The 17575-nt window shown below is 38.9% G+C and overlaps 1 protein-coding gene across 5 annotated transcripts in view; it reads right to left on the bottom strand.

Moving 5' to 3' along the window:
- Positions 1–1041: 1041 nt before the first annotated feature.
- The window catches only part of RPGRIP1L (RPGRIP1 like), a 113406-nt gene continuing 96872 nt past the window's right edge, over positions 1042–17575 (bottom strand). For 3 of the 5 annotated variants that reach the window (XM_004455046.5, XM_004455047.5, XM_058280009.2), the window contains 3 exons: positions 15518–15602; positions 6606–6739; positions 1042–4064 (listed from right to left, as the gene is read on the bottom strand). In XM_004455046.5, coding sequence (XP_004455103.2) covers positions 3952–4064; positions 6606–6739; positions 15518–15602 — 332 coding nt within the window. In that variant the 3' untranslated portion in view covers positions 1042–3951. The remainder of the gene's footprint in view (positions 4065–6605; positions 6740–15517; positions 15603–17575) is intronic. The other 2 variants (XM_023587824.3, XM_058280008.2) reach the window with 1 other exon arrangement.

The raw sequence follows: 17575 nt of genomic DNA, 5'->3' as shown, positions 1-17575 counted from the left end.
CGTTAGAGATGGGCATGGTACACTCAATAAAGACAAAGGGCAAAAAGCAGAAGAAAAAAGCCTAATGGCATCTACCATAGAGAAGAAGAGGTCATGTTCCAAGTCTGAGAGTACCAGATTTTACTTGAGAAAAACTGAAGGAGAAACATGGTTTAATATATTAATTATATTGGAACAAAAAGGGCAAAACAAAAGGTATAACAATAGCAGGGACGTGGGTCTGATTTTCCAGGAGGTTATACTGCAAGGTTTCTATTTTCTAGGAGGTTGGACTAAGGTTGAGTCCAACGGCAGCATTTTGAAATGGAAGTGAAAAGTCTATCTTGCAAGATAAAAAGAGATTAGGATGAAGGATGTTTTCTAATTCTATATTTTCACTTTTTGAAATACTTGTCTCTATAGCTTTGATAGTTTTTAGCTCTCTGGTTAACCCTGGAGGTTGTTTATGTTCTGACAAAGGGGACATAAAGCTGTGTTTGTTCCCATTCATGGATCTAATTAGGCAAGTTGCCCTATCTATAATAAATCATGGGCTTAGTTTTTCTTTGTTAAGGTAGTCAGGCCTTCAGGCATGAGTGACTTATTAAAATGTACTTTCATAGATGGGGATGAATTATCATCCTGGTATTGTCAATAGCTTGATAATTTTATATCCCCAAAGCTCTCCTTTGCTTGTTCTGCACTACACAAAGATGACATTTTTATTCTCATATTTGTTCACAGACAGGATTCATATTTTTATATCTAGTGCATAAGGAATCATTCTAAATTCAGCAATCGTGCCAGTTTGACTCAAAAAAAGTTATTTTCCATATCCACAAAAATGTTAATCAGATTCTTGTTAGAACATGTGTAAGAACTGGTTTTCATTGTCAAAGCTCTTGATGTCAGATTACTACAATAATTTATGTTTTGTTGTGGGAATATGGGGGCACACAGAACCTCCCAAATCACATGACCACTTCTCAGCCCACACTTCTTCGTAGCACTTAGAGATTATTCGTGTTTTGTGGTAATGAATGAATGGCAGGAATAGCAGAATTTCAACGTGGCCTTTCTTTATTTGATTAAACATACTTTCTACTTATTTTTGAAAAAAATCTAATTTAAGTTAAACAGCAATAAACCATGATAATTTAGAAAACATGTTGAAATTGAGAGTGAAGAGAAATGTTCTCTACGTAAACCACACTGTAAACCATAAAACTTATTTTTGTCAACTGCTTCGCATGACAGTGGCTGGGAATTTGACATTTCTACTGCAGTAGGCAGAAAAAACCCAAATAAACAAACAAACAAAATCCCCCCAAAACCCCATGTAAAATACACCCTCCCACATACCACATCACATCTCTATTTATATATCCAAACAAAAAGCATTACAGCCCAAAAAAATGCTGAGTGTACTATTTACACTAACTTAGCTCTAAGTCCACACAAGTACTACCTTAAACTGGTGTGTCTGGGTGGCAAGGCCACTGCTGGCGCCCCCTTGCCTCCCAAGCCATACTTCATGGATCAGGCTTGGCTCACCATGGGAAAATCACTGCTCTGTAATCCAAAAGGTGACAAATTTTTCAATGAACTCTGGTTAAAACAAGACAAAGCCACCAAGTATCCTTGGACAGGTTATGAAATCCAATTGAGGTATCCACATGATAGTAGGCGATATCACTTAGCCACTTCAAAATGTGTTGGTAGCTATTTAATAATTTATGAAAATGAGTACTATGAAAGTTTACAATAGTTTGAAGTTACGTATTTTTAAACTAGGAAAGGAATCTTTATATATTACAGAAACATAAATGTGACAGCAAAATGACTAATTTCTGATCTTATCTGAGGTATACATTCCACACAGTTGACTGGATCCCAGAAGTTGTCTAATAAAAACTTCCCTTCTCCACTTAAAGATCGTAAGAAGTCAGCACAATCCAGTTCTCCCTGCAGAAAGGGTATTTAGTGTGGGATGTAACGTTTTAAAACAATAACACGAACCTCCTGGGAGAATACCACAATAAATGTCTCAAAAACCACTCAGTTAATCCCAGGGTATAATCTGGCTGTTTTAAATTACTGCAGGGAATATTAAGGGCCTTAATGACACTGTAACTGCATAAAGCCAAAGAAAGCTAAAAAAGGGAGCCAAAAGGATGAGCTCAGAGCCGGCTGAAGTGACAACAAACATGTGGCTGTTTACTAGGATTGGAGAGGTTTAGCCTGCAGATGTTTGTGGTTTCTAGAAGGTTCCAGAGGAATGAGTTGTTATGAAGATTTGCAGAGTTTGAAGAGAGCAAGATTCTTCTTGGAACTGGCAGGCCCCAGGATAGGGAGGCCCAATGGTATAGACAGAATTTATAGATTTCTCTGGTCAGATCATACTCTACTGGTCTCACAATGTACATCAACAAATTAATATTGTACGGATGTCATTTCAAAGCCTCCTAAAGACGAGAGTCATTATTGAAGCCATTAGAGCACAGATGGTTCAAACTATATGCAGATATCCAGACTTGCATTTTTGCATTATAGCTCCCCTTTTTTTTTTCTGTTGAACTGTAATGAATTGTCTCATAATCTATTCCATCTTCTTGCCATTAGCAGGCTTTGAATGTTCACAAATAGGAGCAAAGAACTCATTTTCCAGAGCTTTAATCACACAAAGAGGGAATGCCTAATTCTCTAAATGAAATGGTCTGTGATCACTGAAGCAGAGATTTAATATATCACGGCAAATTAGGTAGATTTTAATAAATTACTTATCTCCCTGAATACTTTACATATGCTTAAGAAGGCACATAGCCTGTTTGCAAACAGTGAAAACCCATAGCCTATAAAAATCCTTTGAAGAAAATGACAAATAAAAAAGTAAATTAAAAAATGAAATGCATTATATCCTAGACCTCTAGAGACAATTCCTTTGCAGCATTGATTCACAGCTCCATTAAAAATATCAATTAAATCCTTCAGTGAGATTGGGTAAAAGCTTGAAAATTAACTTTCTGAGCTGCTTTTTGAGGATCTGGTTATCCAGATACACCCAAGCATTGTATAAGCTTGATGTAAATTTTAAAAATGATAAAAAGATACTCCTTTCAGGTCTAACTAAGCATATCAGAATTTGAGCCATACTTTTAATAATTTTTTTAATGTCATGAGCTAAGTTTTCAAAGAGTAAATTTCATGTATATATGTATCTATATATTTCCTCTTTATATACACACTCCTGGGTCCTATATCACCATTAAAAATACATGAAAATAATCTGACTAGGAAGAACTTTAATTTGTAAGAAAGAAAAACAAAAAACTTGCAGTAATTTAATAAGTTGGTGATACTAAATCTCATTCTTTATATTTAATTGATAGAAACTGCATGCATCAAAGAAAATGCATACTGAGCTTTAATGTGCATAAAATGGATATTAGCATTTTAAAGAGGAAGATTAACACATTAATCCAAGTAATTTTCATATATTGCCTCTAATAAAATCTTCACAGTATAAAACTCTTAATGAGGCTAATCGCAGGCATTCCATTCAATGGGATGATTAGGGATAACATAAAAGTATTTCTTTTTCATAGGTTTTCTAAGATTTATGCTTCTGAATATTAAAAATAAAAATGGGAATGCATTTTGGTTCTTCTTAAGAAAATGTTGAAAATGCAAATAGACTTTCTCATGCTATCATATAAGTATAAATTATTGAGAAGGTGTGGCTGACTGTGGAGAACATAAATCCTGAGGGGCAGCAGTCATGGGAAGGTGGGAATAGAAAAATAAACAAATGAAAAAGTATACAAAACTTCAACACTTCTAACCCAGGCCTCCCTCCCCTAGTTTCCCATGAATTATAGATTACATACACCAGAGTAATTACAAAAATCTCATTTTAGGGCTTTCATGTGAGCATTTACTCAGGAATAGGAGGGGCCTCTGGAGCACTTTCTTTCAAGCCTCCAAGTCTTCTCTGTATTCCTCATAGACAGACCGCAGGGCATGGAGTGCTTCGACTGTTACCCGTAGCTTGCCAATACCTTCACCATCTGCTCGTGCATCAAAAACTAGGGAGAAAAACAGCGACAAAGTGTTAATATGGCTAAACAGATTTCTCTTCAGATAGGCCAGCTGAAGACAAGAGTCACATGATAATTTCTGATGGTTATTTCTCTTTTCTAAGGAAACATTCTGTGGATTTTTTGTGTGTGTACAATCAGATAAAGTTAAAATGGCAAACCTGGTAATATTCACTTAAGGTTTATGGACTGGCTTTGAGGTTCTATGAACTGATGCTTCTGGAAAGTGGATGTAAAATTTTGAGTGTACATGGGATTTTTGTGGAAGAGGAGCCACAGCTTTCAGTGGCATTGCAAAGGTAGAGTGTTTGATTGATGCCCTGAGCCTCCACTGAGCTCAGAGGTAGGGGCTGGGTGGGATGCAGGTTCAATAACTGAGACCCCTATTCCTCTGTGAACAATGACTTGCTAGAAACTAACAGCCAGAACCTTGGACTTCATAAGTTTGACATTACTTACAAGTCATTGTGGATTCCTATTTATATTCCTTGTGGTTTTCCTGAAACTTCAATATGTGTATATTTTAATTCCAAGAAAATTTATAAAGAAACCTTAAAGTGAAACTTAGGTGGAGAAATGAGCAGGCAGGGAGACTATAGTGACATCAGCTGTCCAAGCTCATTTCATTCCCCCTGGGTTTTCATCTCCTCTTAGGAGATTTTCACTTCTATGCCTGACACAGAACTAAGCAGTAAAAATCTGGGGAGTGGGAGTAGCTCAGTGGTTTAAGCGCCTGTTTCCCATGTACAAGGTCCCAGTTCAATCCCCAGTACTAACTAAAAAAAACCAAAAAAACAAAAAACCTGATGGGACCAGTGTCTAATCTTTTTTTTTTTAATCCTTCCCAACCCTGTGCCGCTTGCTTGCTGTCTGCTCTATGTGTCCGTTGCTGTGCTCTTCTGCATTTTTTGCTTGTCTCCCTTTTTGTTGCGTCATTGTGCTGAGTCAGCTCTCTGTGGCACTTGTGGGTCAAGGAGCTCTCCGCAGTGTGTGGGCGAGCCTGTCTTCACAAGGAGGCCCCGGGACACAAACCCAGGGCCTCCCATATGATAGACGGGAGCCCAACTGATTGAGCCACAGCCGCTTCCCCAGTTTCCAATCTTTTGACTCTTTCCCCATACAAGATCACAATAGCTGTCTATGTCACAGCAGTGTGGACATCCGTGGCTTTACAGAATGAGAAAATGGGTTGTTAAACATAACCGACTGCAAAAAAAAGATTAAGAATATGAAGCATAGGGGAGCAGATGTGGTTCAAGTGGTTGAGTACCTGCTGCCCACATGGGAGGTCCTGGATTTGGTCCCCAAAACAAAAAACAAACAAACAACAAGCAAACAAAAGAAAAAAACCAACTCAGGGGGGCTGATGTGGCTTGGTGGCTGAGCGCCAGCTTCCCACAGATGAGGTCCCAAGTTCAATCTGTGGTTCCTCAAAAAAAAAAAAGAAGAAACTACAGATAGTTTTGGTAGTTTTTGTCAGATTTTCTTGGGCCTGGTGTGCTTTAATAAAGGTTTAAGTTAATATTTTACTCTTCCTGTCATTTTCTTCTATGCCTGTCAAACTAAGTTGTGACCAGGTTCCATGTGATTAAAGATGTGTAGTTTATAAGGATTTCCCAGAACCAGTTTCTAATTTGGTTATTTGGTCTAATTAGGTTAATTATTTAAATCAATCCTGACCTTTAAACACTTGACACATCTTTAGGACAAGCAGTTTGGCATATGAACCATGGCCTGGCACTCAAGAGATGCTCAATTAAGAATCTGTTGAATGCATGAATGAATGAGTAAACAAACCATGTGGATTTCTCCAAGGATGGCTCTGCCACCTTAAAATATGAGACTAGGAATCAGCCTCATTTCTCCATTTATTGTATATAGCACGAGCCATCACTAATCATGATTTTAAAAAATATGATTTATAAAATATACTTCCTTTTGCATGTTCTACACATATTATCTAAGATAAGAGGGTAGAAGTGAAGCAGTGCTGGGAATCACTCCTGGTGAAAACCCAGGGGACTGCATGTTGTCAGGAATCCCTTACTCCTAGCTTTAGTGTGGTGGGAAACGAGTGATCCAAACTACTTGGTTATTTGCAGCGACTCTGTCAGTGGGTTGCAACACTGATTAGAGAAGCCTTGCAACAGACACTACAACGATCGCTCAGAACATGCTTCAGGTAAAGTGTGTTAATGGAAATAAGGCTTGAAAGCATGAGGCTTCCATAAACAACATTTAAAAAATCGAATGGCCAGATTTTTCTCACATTACTCTTCTCTTCCCCCACTGCCAATACTAAAAAATGAATAATTCTTTGTGAAGTTCAATGGATTCTTTTTATCTATCTGCTGTTTCAAAGGAAGGTGGACGGGAGTCTTCTTCAACAGAAAGTCAGCCTGAGCTGGCAAAGGATTCAACTAATGTGTTACTCAGTATCCTTGCAGCCAGCAAAAAGAAGGTTTTAATAAAGAACTTGGATTTTGGCAACTGCAGGTTGTACAAACTGAGCAACATTTCCAGTCATACCATCAATATTTTGCTCGATGATGTCTCTCCCTTCCTGAAACAAGACTGTGAGGTCGACGTTAGCAATACCGATATCCTCACATTCCAGATCCTGCTCATCCTCTGGAGGGTCACTGACCACGGTGAAACGAACACTGAGAAGGGAAAGGATACAGCAAATCACCACCAAGGAAGAAGAGAATCACCAAGAAACAGAACTCTCCAGTGGGCTCTTGTCACTAAGTCGAAAATTTCCAAGTTTCCAATTATCCCAATAAAAAGTCTTACTAGTTTAAATAAGCTACTATATGAACTAATAGAATTATGTCACATCCAATCTACATGAGAACATGAATCCACGTTTCTAAGCACTGATTACCATTCATCTCTAGAACCTGAGAAAACCATGAGGCAGAAGGAAGGACCAGGTTCATTCTACTACATACAAGCTGATCATATTTTGGCATATCTACTTTTATTTCCCCCTTCTTTCTCCTCCTCCTCTTCCCCTCCCCCACCTTGCTATTTTTGCTGTCTACGTCCATTCACTGTGTGATCTTCTGTATTTATTTCTCTTTTTGTCTTCTCTTCTTGTCTTTCTCTAGGATTCACCAGGATTCGATCCTGGGGGCCTCTGAGGTAGAGTTTCCCTGTCAATTGCGCCACCTCAATTCCTGGTCTCTACTGCACTTTACCTTGACTCTCCCCTTCATCTCTCTTTTGTTGTGTCATCATCTTGCTGCGTGACTCACTTGTGTGGGCACTGGCTCACCGCACGGGCACTTGGCTTGCTGTGCAGGCACCCACACGGGTACTGAGCTCGCCATGCAGGCACCCATGCGGGCACTTGGCTCACTGCGTGGGCACTGGCTCACCATGCGGGCACACGGCTCACTGCGTGGGCACTGGCTCACCATGCGGGCACACTTTCTCTTCTTTTTCACCAGGAGGCCCCAGGGATTGACCCCGTATCCTCCCGTATAGTAGGTGGAGGCCCTATCACTTGGGCCACATCCACTTTCCTTGGCATATTTACTTTTAATTTTTTAATTTTTTAAAATTTCTCTCCCCTTCCCCTGCCCCCCGCCCCGGTTGTCTGTTCTCTGTGTCCATTTGCTGTGTATTCTTTTGTCTGCTTCTGTTGTTGTCAGCAGCATGGGAATCTATGTCTCTTTTTTGTTGCATCATCTTGTGTCAGCTCTCCGTGTGTGCGGCGCCATACCTGGGCAGGCTGCACTTTCTTTTGCGCTGGGCGGCTCTCCTTACGGGGCGCACTCCTTGTGTGTGGGGCTCCCCTACGCGGGGGACACCCCTAAGTGGCATGGCACTGCTTGCACACATCATTACTGCGCATGGGCCAGCTCCACACGGGTCAAGGAACCCCGGGGTTTGAACCTTGGACCTCCCATGTGGTAGACGGACGCCCTAACCACTGGGCCAAGTCCACTTCCCCGCATATCTACTTTTAAGGCTAAAAGGGGAAAGTGAATGAAGACAGTGGAGGTTATGTCAGTATTCTTTATGGAAATGCAACGAGCTTTTAGCACAACTTTGGAGTTGCTACTAAGCAATTTAACCAATTGTGTATGTTCCACAAAATGCACAAACCATGCTCCCTGAGAAACATTCTGAATCATGTTAGATAAATACTGTAGCTCTACCCAACAGCTATATCAAATATTTGCATTATTTCAGCAATCTGTGAACTTTCAGCCATAGCATCCACATTTTATTTTACCTTTAAACACACAACTGTAGGGTTCTAATGGAGCTGATTTGAATTAGTGGCTTGTACTAAGGCCAAATACTCTTAGATTGACCAAATGACAGGAATTTATAGTTAAGTACTCTTTTGATATGTCTTGGCAGCATAGCTTAAACCATGGATGCTTGTAAACTTTACCATTTTAAAGTTTTCAAAATGCATCCATCCCAAATCAGAAATAAAACAAGAAACATTAAAATCCAAGTCTCTGAGAAATCATGCCTTGAAAAACACTTCCAGTAAAATCCTTTCCAAACTCTTATACGTAAATATACTATTTTAAACTAATTTGCTGAAAATAAATATTCAACATTTCATTCCTTTTACTAAGTTTCTATGTTTTTGTCAACAATAGATTTAGATTAGAAAACAGAAATCTCTTAAATTGAAATCAAAGTTAACACATATTGGCACAACAAATAATTATGAAGAGTTGAAGATCCTGGCGTGCAAGGGGATAAGAAGGACATTATATAAGAAGCACAGGATAGAGAGACAAAGACGGAGAGGTTAAAGGCATCTGTTCTAAGTTCAAATCTGGCTTTCCTATTTCTTAGTTGTGTGGCTTTGGGCAAATTACTGAACCTCTCTAGTTTCAGTTTCCTTACCTTCAGAATGGGGATAAATACACCAACCTTATAAGGCTGTTGTGAGGATCAAATGAAGTGAAATGTATAAACAGTGTCTGGAACACAGTAGGCTCTGAGTAAATGTTTGCTGTTTTATTATTACTGTCTTTAATCTAGATAGAGCTGCTTAAGTTACATTTCTAAGTGGAGAAAAGAAGTCATGAAAAATGCTTGTTTCAACTGAAAACTCAGTCAGATTCCCAAATTATACACTGTGTCAATTAAACAAGAAGAATGATGGTGAAAGAAATCATCCTAAAATTAATGTGCTGGAAGAGTGGGAATTAGTGATATTTTCATGCACATTTATATGACCAGATTTACAGGAAAGATAAGAGGCCACACAGAATGGAGTAATAATATTAAGTGTTATCCTTATATAGCACCCCATATCTAAGAACCATATCCCTATCACTTAACAAATGCAGACTATTACCTCCACTGAATATATGAGAATTTGGAGACGAAAAAAGGGGGAAAATAACCTCCCAAATGCCAGAGGGAGGTTTAGAAATTTAAAATTACAATATTTAGAAAAATATATATGAAAAAATTGTAGTATTTCTGGCTTTAAATTCTATAGTGAACAAAATGAGATATAAAATACAAAATTAAGAAATTGGAAAGTTAAGCTGAAAAGGGAGGAAAAAGAAAAGGACACTAAAATAATTTAAAAACAAAAAAGTTTGGCTTAGGCCAAATTGTATACACACACACACACACACACATATACACACAGACACCACCCCTTACAGCTTATCTTTAGCTCTGCCCAAAGAGAGAGGTGAAACCTTGTTCTATGTCCTCAAGAAGCTTACAGTCTAGACTGAGGACCTGACCAACACATGGCATAGGAGCCAAGGACCTAAGTGGAAGTAAAAACAGGAAGTGATACATCAGCTGTAGCTTCTTCTTCCTGCCTCTCTTTTCCTTCACAACTCTCATCTTCTCAGTGGATCCAGCCTTCGAGCTTACTCACCGCATCCTAGAATACGGCTCTACATAGTCTTTCCTGTCAGGAATTCCCTCTTCCAGGAATGATCTTCTCTGGACCCTTCATGATTTGATTGGGTCCTGTCATCCTTCACTAACCAGCTCAAATATCACCTCCTCAGGTTTGCTATTCCTGCTATTTTCTATTTAGAACTTGTTCAATTTTCTCTTAGAACTCACCACAGTATGTAACTGGTTTATTTGTTTGTTATTGCCTATCTTCCTCAGTGGGATGCAAACTCCATGAGGGCAGAGATTTTTTGCCTTGTTCATTATTTTACCTCCTGATATTTAGTAGGGGATCAATAAATCTTTGTCGAATTACTTTGTGAACAGCAAAAAGTACTTACTGAAAGCTGTTACAGTTGAGTAAGGTTTCCTGGAGAAGGCAGGACTTGGGCTGGGCCTCAAGACTTAGATCTCAAATATCACTTGCTGTTATTTAGAAAATCAGAAGGTACAAAACCTCCTTAGAAAATATTTGGCAATCACATATTCATTAAGGGCTTAATATCCAAGATATACAAAGAGATCATACAACTCAACAATAAAAGGACAAACTACCTGATTAAAAAATGGGCAAAAGACTTGAAAAGATAACTGTCCAAAGCAGAAATACAAATGGCAAAGAAACACATGAAAAAATGTTTACCATCAGTAGCAATTAGGGAAATGCAAATCAAAACTTCAATGGGAGATCATTTCACACCTATTAGATAGCCCGCTATTAAAAAGGTGGAAAACTGTAAATGTTGGAGAGGATGTGGAGATATAGGAACACTTATTCACTTTGGTGGGAATGAAGAATGGTACAGCCACTGTGGAGGACTGTTTGGCAGTTCCTAAGGAAGTTGAATATAGCCTTGCCATGTAACCCAGCAACACCATTACTAGGTACATACCCAGAAGAACTGAGAGCAGTAACACAAATAGACATCTGCACACCTGTGTTTATAGTGGCATTATTCACAATTGTCAAAAGCTGGAAACAACCCAGGTGTCCATCAACTGATGAACAGATAGACAAATTGTGGTGTACACACACGATGGAATATCATGCAGTGGTAAGAAGAAATGAAGTCATAAAGCATATGACAGCATGAACCTGGAGGACATAATGTTGAGTGAAGCAAGCCAGACACAAAAGGACAAATACTGTATGACTGTGTTATTATGTTATTATTATTATATAAACTCATAGAGTTAATAATTAGAATATAAGTCACCAAAAAAGAGAAGGAAGGTAGAGAATGGAAAGTGAGGTTTGATCTGTGCAGAAGTGGTAAAAAGGTTGTTTGTAAATCTTTGGAAATGAATACAAATGATGAAAGCATATCATGGTGTTTGTAACTAGCAGAGCTATTATATGAGCATAAGAGTAGTTGAAAAGGAAAGTCTAAGGTCATGTATATTACAAGAAGCTAAAAACTGTAGCATGGGACTGCATAACAGTGAAACCTCATGAAAAATACAAATACTGCACATATAAGACTTTTTAAAAAATATAAATACAAATATACTACAGAGAAAGAAGAATAGCAACTATGTACTGCAGGGGAAGCATAGAGTTTGAGAGGCGATGAGTTTTGTTTATTATTATCGGAAAAATGAAAGTGCTCTAAGAACGACTGAAGTGATGAATGCACAAATAAGTGATTACATTGAATACCACTGACTGAACACTTTGGATGGATTTATCCTTTTTAAATATGTATCAATAATATTGATTTATTTTAAAAAAAGACAGTCCATATACCTGCCACTGGTATAGGGGGCAGCAGAACAGACTTCATCTGAAAATTGTCCTTATTTGCTCTGTCTCTGGCTCCCTGAAAGACTGACTCAAAAGTCTTGTCTTTGTCTTATCTTACTGGAACTCACCTTGTGCTACAGCTGCTACCCAGGGGATATATGTCAAGAACAGTTAGAGGCAAATAGGTAGAAATCAAACAGCACATTCCTAAATAACCAGTGGGTTAAAGAAGAAATTACAAAGCAAATTAGAAAATAATTTGGGATGAATGAAAACACAACAGGGAAACGGACTTTGGCCCAGTGGTTAGGGCGTCCGTCTACCACATGGGAGGTCCGCGGTTCAAACCTCGGGCCTCCTTGACCCGTGTGGAGCTGGCCCATGCGCAGTGCTGATGCGCGCAAGGAGTGCTGTGCCACGCAGGGGTGTCCCCCGCATAGGGAAGCCCCATGCACAAGGAGTGCACCCATAAGGAGAGCCGCCCAGCGCGAAGGAAAGTGCAGCCTGGCGAGGAATGGCAGCGCCCACACTTCCCGTGCAGCTGATGACAACAGAAGCAGACAAAGAAACTAGACGCAGCAAAAAAAAGACACAGAAAACAGACCACCGGGGGAGGGGAGGGGAATTAAATAAATAAAAATAAATCTTTAAAAAAAAAAAAAAAGAAAACACAACAAACCTAAACTTACAGTATGTAGCAACAGCATTGTTCAGAGAGAAATTTATAACTGTAAACACCTACATTAAAAAAGAACGATCTCAAATTAATAACTTTTTACTTTAAGAAACTAAAAAAGGAAGACAAATTTAAAAACCAAAACTCCTTAAATCTTTTAACTTGATTTTAAAGTTCTTTCCTTATTTGGAAGTAATCCATTTTTTATACGAAAGAAGACAGAACAGCCCATCTGTCACCTGTGAGTCTTACATATTGGAAGCTGATGGTTATGTTAGATCCATTCAAAAGAACACTGTTAAAAAAAGAAATGAAACCAAAGAGCATCCTTAAGTCAGTGTCAAAGCCATGACTTCAAATAAGTATTTTTAAAAGTCCCATTTCAATATATTGCCTCCCTTTTAAAGTGACACTTGCATATTTGCAAATATAGCATGGGCAAAATGCAAAGGCACTAGAGACAATTCATTGCACAAAGCATACAACTTTATACTTCCCAGGGAGTAGGGGCCAAATTTCTCTGTCTCTGAAAATTATTACCAATGTTAAAGAGGGCTGCTGTCCGAGAAAAATTCTTATCAACGAAGAAATACTTTAAGTCAATTAAAGTAATATAAGTCCTGAGTATTTAAAAAAGGTAAGAATACTCACTGGAATAACAACTGGCTTTTAGCTGTGCAAAAATGTGAACATAAACCCCCTTTTTCCCTTCAGAAAATATTGTGGTTGTGAGAGAAAAGTGGGATGGGCTGTGCATGCATGGTGGTTGGAGGTACACACAGCCGGCACCCCAAGCCCCTCCCTCGGCCAGCGTTAGCTGGAGGCAGTCATTTTGCACCTGTGATGCCTCTCTCAGTTCTCAAAAATGACAAAAATAGGGAAGCGGATGCGGCTCAAGTGATAGAGCTTCTGCCTACCATATGGGAGGACCTGGGTTTGATCCCTGGGCCCTCCTGGTGAAAAAGAAGAGAAAGTGTGCCTGTGCAGTAAGCCAGTGCCCATGTGAATGCATGTGTGGTGAGCCAGTGCCCTGTGCAAGTGAGTCACGCAGTAAGATGATGACACATCAAAAGAGAGACAAGGGGTGAGTCAAGGTGAAGCGCAGCAGAAACCAGGAAGTGAGGGGGCGCAATTGACAGGGAACCTCTCTACCCATCAGAGATCTCCAGGATTGAATCCCGGTGAATCCTTGAGGAGAGAAAATGAGAAGAGAAGGCAACACAGACAGCAAAAACAGCAGGGTGGGAGGAGGGGAAGGGGGGAGAATAAATAAATAAATCTTAAAAAAATTTTTTTTGTTGATTTATTGATGAGAATTTTTCTCAGACAGCAGCCCTCTCTAACATGATTCTGGGAAACAACTATTAAAAAAAAATGACAAAAATATTTGTGTCCCAGTGTGGCATGTGATGATCTTTAGAGAAAAAAAATGATGGGAGAGTGGGAGTCATTATAATTACCATGGATTTAAAAAACAACAGCACTATTTTGGAAGAAATCCATAGGTCTTTTAAGGAAAGGCAGGTCTAAAATTAAAGCAGAATCTGCCAATACAAATATTAATACTTTTGAGAAAACAAAATCATTCTCCCCTGAAGAGGAGTGTTGCTGATAATCTGTTCTAACATTCCAGAAATAAAGTGAGCATGGGGATAGACAAGACCAAACGGACTGACAAGTCCTCGCCCAGGGTGGGTCAATGGGAACAGAGCTCAGTCCTGAGCAGGGATGAGCCAGCTTGATGACCACAGAGGAGCAGATGGGGAGGTATGGCCAGTAATGTTCAGTAGCTAGTGACTGGTGATAACCTGGGGGAATGGTGGTGTTTGAGAGAGCCTTGAAAGAAGCTGAAGTATACAATGTAATTAAGTAAAACTTGAGTGATGATCTACTACCCTGGGAAAAACTGAACCTCAGTTCAGTTTTAATAAACCTGGGCTTATTAATGGGGTTTTACCCATCACCCTTTCTTGAGAAGATAAAAACTGAGATCCAAAGAAATGATACACATATTTCAAAAGATTTAATGAAGAAGACTTCATCAGATTTCAAGAGCTGAGAATTCCAACCTCTCTTACTGAAACAGAAGCTAAAAAATGCTAGTTTGGAAGCTTATTTTTGAAATATAATTTCTTTAATATTTTCTTCATGATCTCTAGGGAAGGTCAGAACTTGACCACCGACCACAAAGTCATCCACAGACCACAAAGTCAAGGAGAAGAGAATACAGAAAGAGATAAAGGTTCCACCCAGGTCATAGGAGAGCCGGCAGAGGGACATGGGTAAAACCCAGCTCAGGGCTTAAGAGCAGCATGTAGACAACTTCAAACTGCGAAGTTGGGAGCTCACACGAAAGCCCTAACTTATTAAGATGAGTTTGCTTTTTTTTTCTTCTCAAAAGGGCATATTCTCTCTACCAGAATCCTATTCAAATTTGCAAAGATAAAAAAATGCATCCAAAAGAGAATAATATGAAATGATGACTTATTGAACAGTAAGAGTAAGATAAAAATGAGTCTGAAAGGCTGATGAGCTATTACAAACAATAATGTCAACATTATTACTGCTTACAATGATGCAATGAACACTTAGTGGACACTTACTACATAGTGTGTCAGGTACTAGTCTAACCATGCTAACAGGTATTATCTCATTTAATCCTCACAACCCTATGTGGTATTATGGTCTCCATTTTATAGATAAAGAAAATGAGGCCCAGGTAGGTTAAGTAGCTTACTCGTGTTGGACAGCTAGTAAATGAAGGAATAAGCATTTATACCCAAGCCATCTGACTCCAGAAATTGCTTGCTACTTTCAACTACAGTTAATACTCTTTACAAGTGCACATGAATGGCAGTGTGATACTTATATACAGCGTGCTATCTTTTGGTTTCCAAAGCACTGCAGGATCCTTAGACACTCTATTTGGCAGGCAGGGCCACTCTATTTCTTGGAGGAAAGCAACCCAGAGAGGTAATGTACTCACTCAAGATTTTAGAATGAGTCAGAGAACCAAGGTGCTCTGATTCCTCATCTTGTGCTTTTATCACTGCCCTGCTGTGCTACAGACAGCCACTTTATACAAGCCATGAAATGATTCAGAACGTTTAAATGTACCTTCGATTAAGCATCTCCTGTTTTTGTAATATAGCTTTTAAGACTTCTCTCTTTGCTTGGTTGTTTTCTTTATCCACGTAGATCACTATAAGATAAAAAAAAATCCACAAAAGGAAGTCACTCAGGAATATGCTCACATTAGTGCTATTCTGTGTTTTTACGAATACCTGTTTTTAAAGATGGAAGTCATGCCGTCCCATGCCTGGCAGTAAGTAGAAAGTAGCTCCGGAAACCAGAATCAAATCTGAATAGTCATGTGATCTAATGTCACATCACTGGCAAGTTTATGTGTACTGTCAGGAAAGATACCAGCAACATCTAAGAGTGCCACATTGCTGTTATTGACTGTTAATGGCACTGGCAGTCATGATGGTAACAGCCAGCTTTGTATTTATTATTGCTTTATATTTGAGGAATTTGCTGGAATTTCTTTCACCCATGAAGTGATAGTGATAATGTATGGCAGAGAGCTTGTGCTTCCTGACAGCCTCAGTAATTTAATCCTTCTCTCTTGCCACTACATGCAATAAAAGAGGCATCTAGTGTGTTGGGTGGAGGAAATCCACAGGCTGATGTTTGCTGGTGTTTGGGTGAGGGATGTGGGAGAGAATTGGGGAGAAGTGAGAGAGAGGCTTTTTAGGGTGCAAAGCTTGTCTTTGTCTTTTAAAGCTACACGTTGGCATACTAGACTGGGGCCAGACTCCATTTAGCTGAAATAACTGGATTAGACAGCTGATCCAAAGTCCTACCAGGAAGAAGATGGTAGACACTTGAAACTGCAAGTAAACACCCACACTTGGGGAACATGGCACCAAAAGAGTGCAAACCTTGGTTTTAATCTTGATTTTTCTTGGTTTGATAGTTGTATAGCCATGCCTTAGCTTCTGAAGACATTTGTTATTCTGATGTCATTTTGGAGCTAAAGGTTTCCCTGTGGCCAGATCTTAATTTGAGATTATCCCTAATCAAAATGACATAAATGGTCACAGATACCGTGAAAATTCTAAAGTCAGTTGCTGGGACCAAACATATATTTCATACTAAGAATGCTTCTCTGGACAATTTTACTTCAATCCCAAATTACTAGGTATCAACTCATTTAATTGTTTGGCTAGTCGAACAAATATTAATTGAGCGCCAAAGACATGCCAGGTACGAGGGTAGGAGACACAAAGGTAGGGGTGGGTTAGTGGCTTAGGAGAGGGCAAGAAGTAAAAATCAATGAAAATGTTCTGGAAAACCAAGTTGAAACAGCAACTCACAGCTTATTGCTCTTTGCATGCTATACTTACAAATGTGACTATATAGGTCACTGAGATTAACAAGAATCAATAAAGACCAGCACAAAGGGTTCAGAATATTTTTCAAGTATAGTGTTTACTTATCAATGCTAAAAAAAAGAGTCATAATAATAGAAGAGTTCCATTTATGCTAGGAGTTAGGACCTCATTTTTTAGAGGTCACCAGGAGACTAAGCCATATGGGAACTTTTTCTCAAATAGGAATTTTTTTGTTTTTGCTTGAATCATCAATTCAAGATGTAGCAAAGCATAGTTTTCTTGACTTCTGAGTCCTAAAGCTTTTATGCCATACTGTCTATAGCATTTGAAGACAAGGGTAATCTCAGTGATGGAAAAAAAAAAGGCAGTGAATTTCAAAGGCTAGCATCAAACAATGGGTCTTTCAATTATACCTGGTCAAGGTCTGATGAACCCTCAATGGTTTTTTAAAAACTATCATTACCATTGAAATAGATTAAAAAAATTTTGGGGGGGTTTAGTTGGGATGCCTGCTGCTTCTACATCATCTAGTTGGCCAGTAGACGGTATTTCTATTTTTTTAATAGGAGATACTGGGGATTGAACCTGGGACCTAGCACATGTAAAGCAAATATTCAACTACTGAGCTACATGTGCTCCACTTCTGTTCTTTTAACAAACCTAAAAACACTGACACACTATTTCTTGAGTAATGTTCAAGTTCTAGGTACTATACTCAATACTTTTCTCACTTGCAATCACATGGGTTAAAAGAACCAAAGTGGCAGAGTAAGAAATT

The sequence above is a fragment of the Dasypus novemcinctus genome, chromosome 18, assembly GCF_030445035.2.
Source record: "Dasypus novemcinctus isolate mDasNov1 chromosome 18, mDasNov1.1.hap2, whole genome shotgun sequence".
Taxonomy (NCBI): Eukaryota; Metazoa; Chordata; class Mammalia; order Cingulata; family Dasypodidae; genus Dasypus; species Dasypus novemcinctus.
The sequence above is the reverse complement of the archived record's forward strand: the minus strand, read 5'-3'. Positions and strand labels throughout refer to the sequence as shown.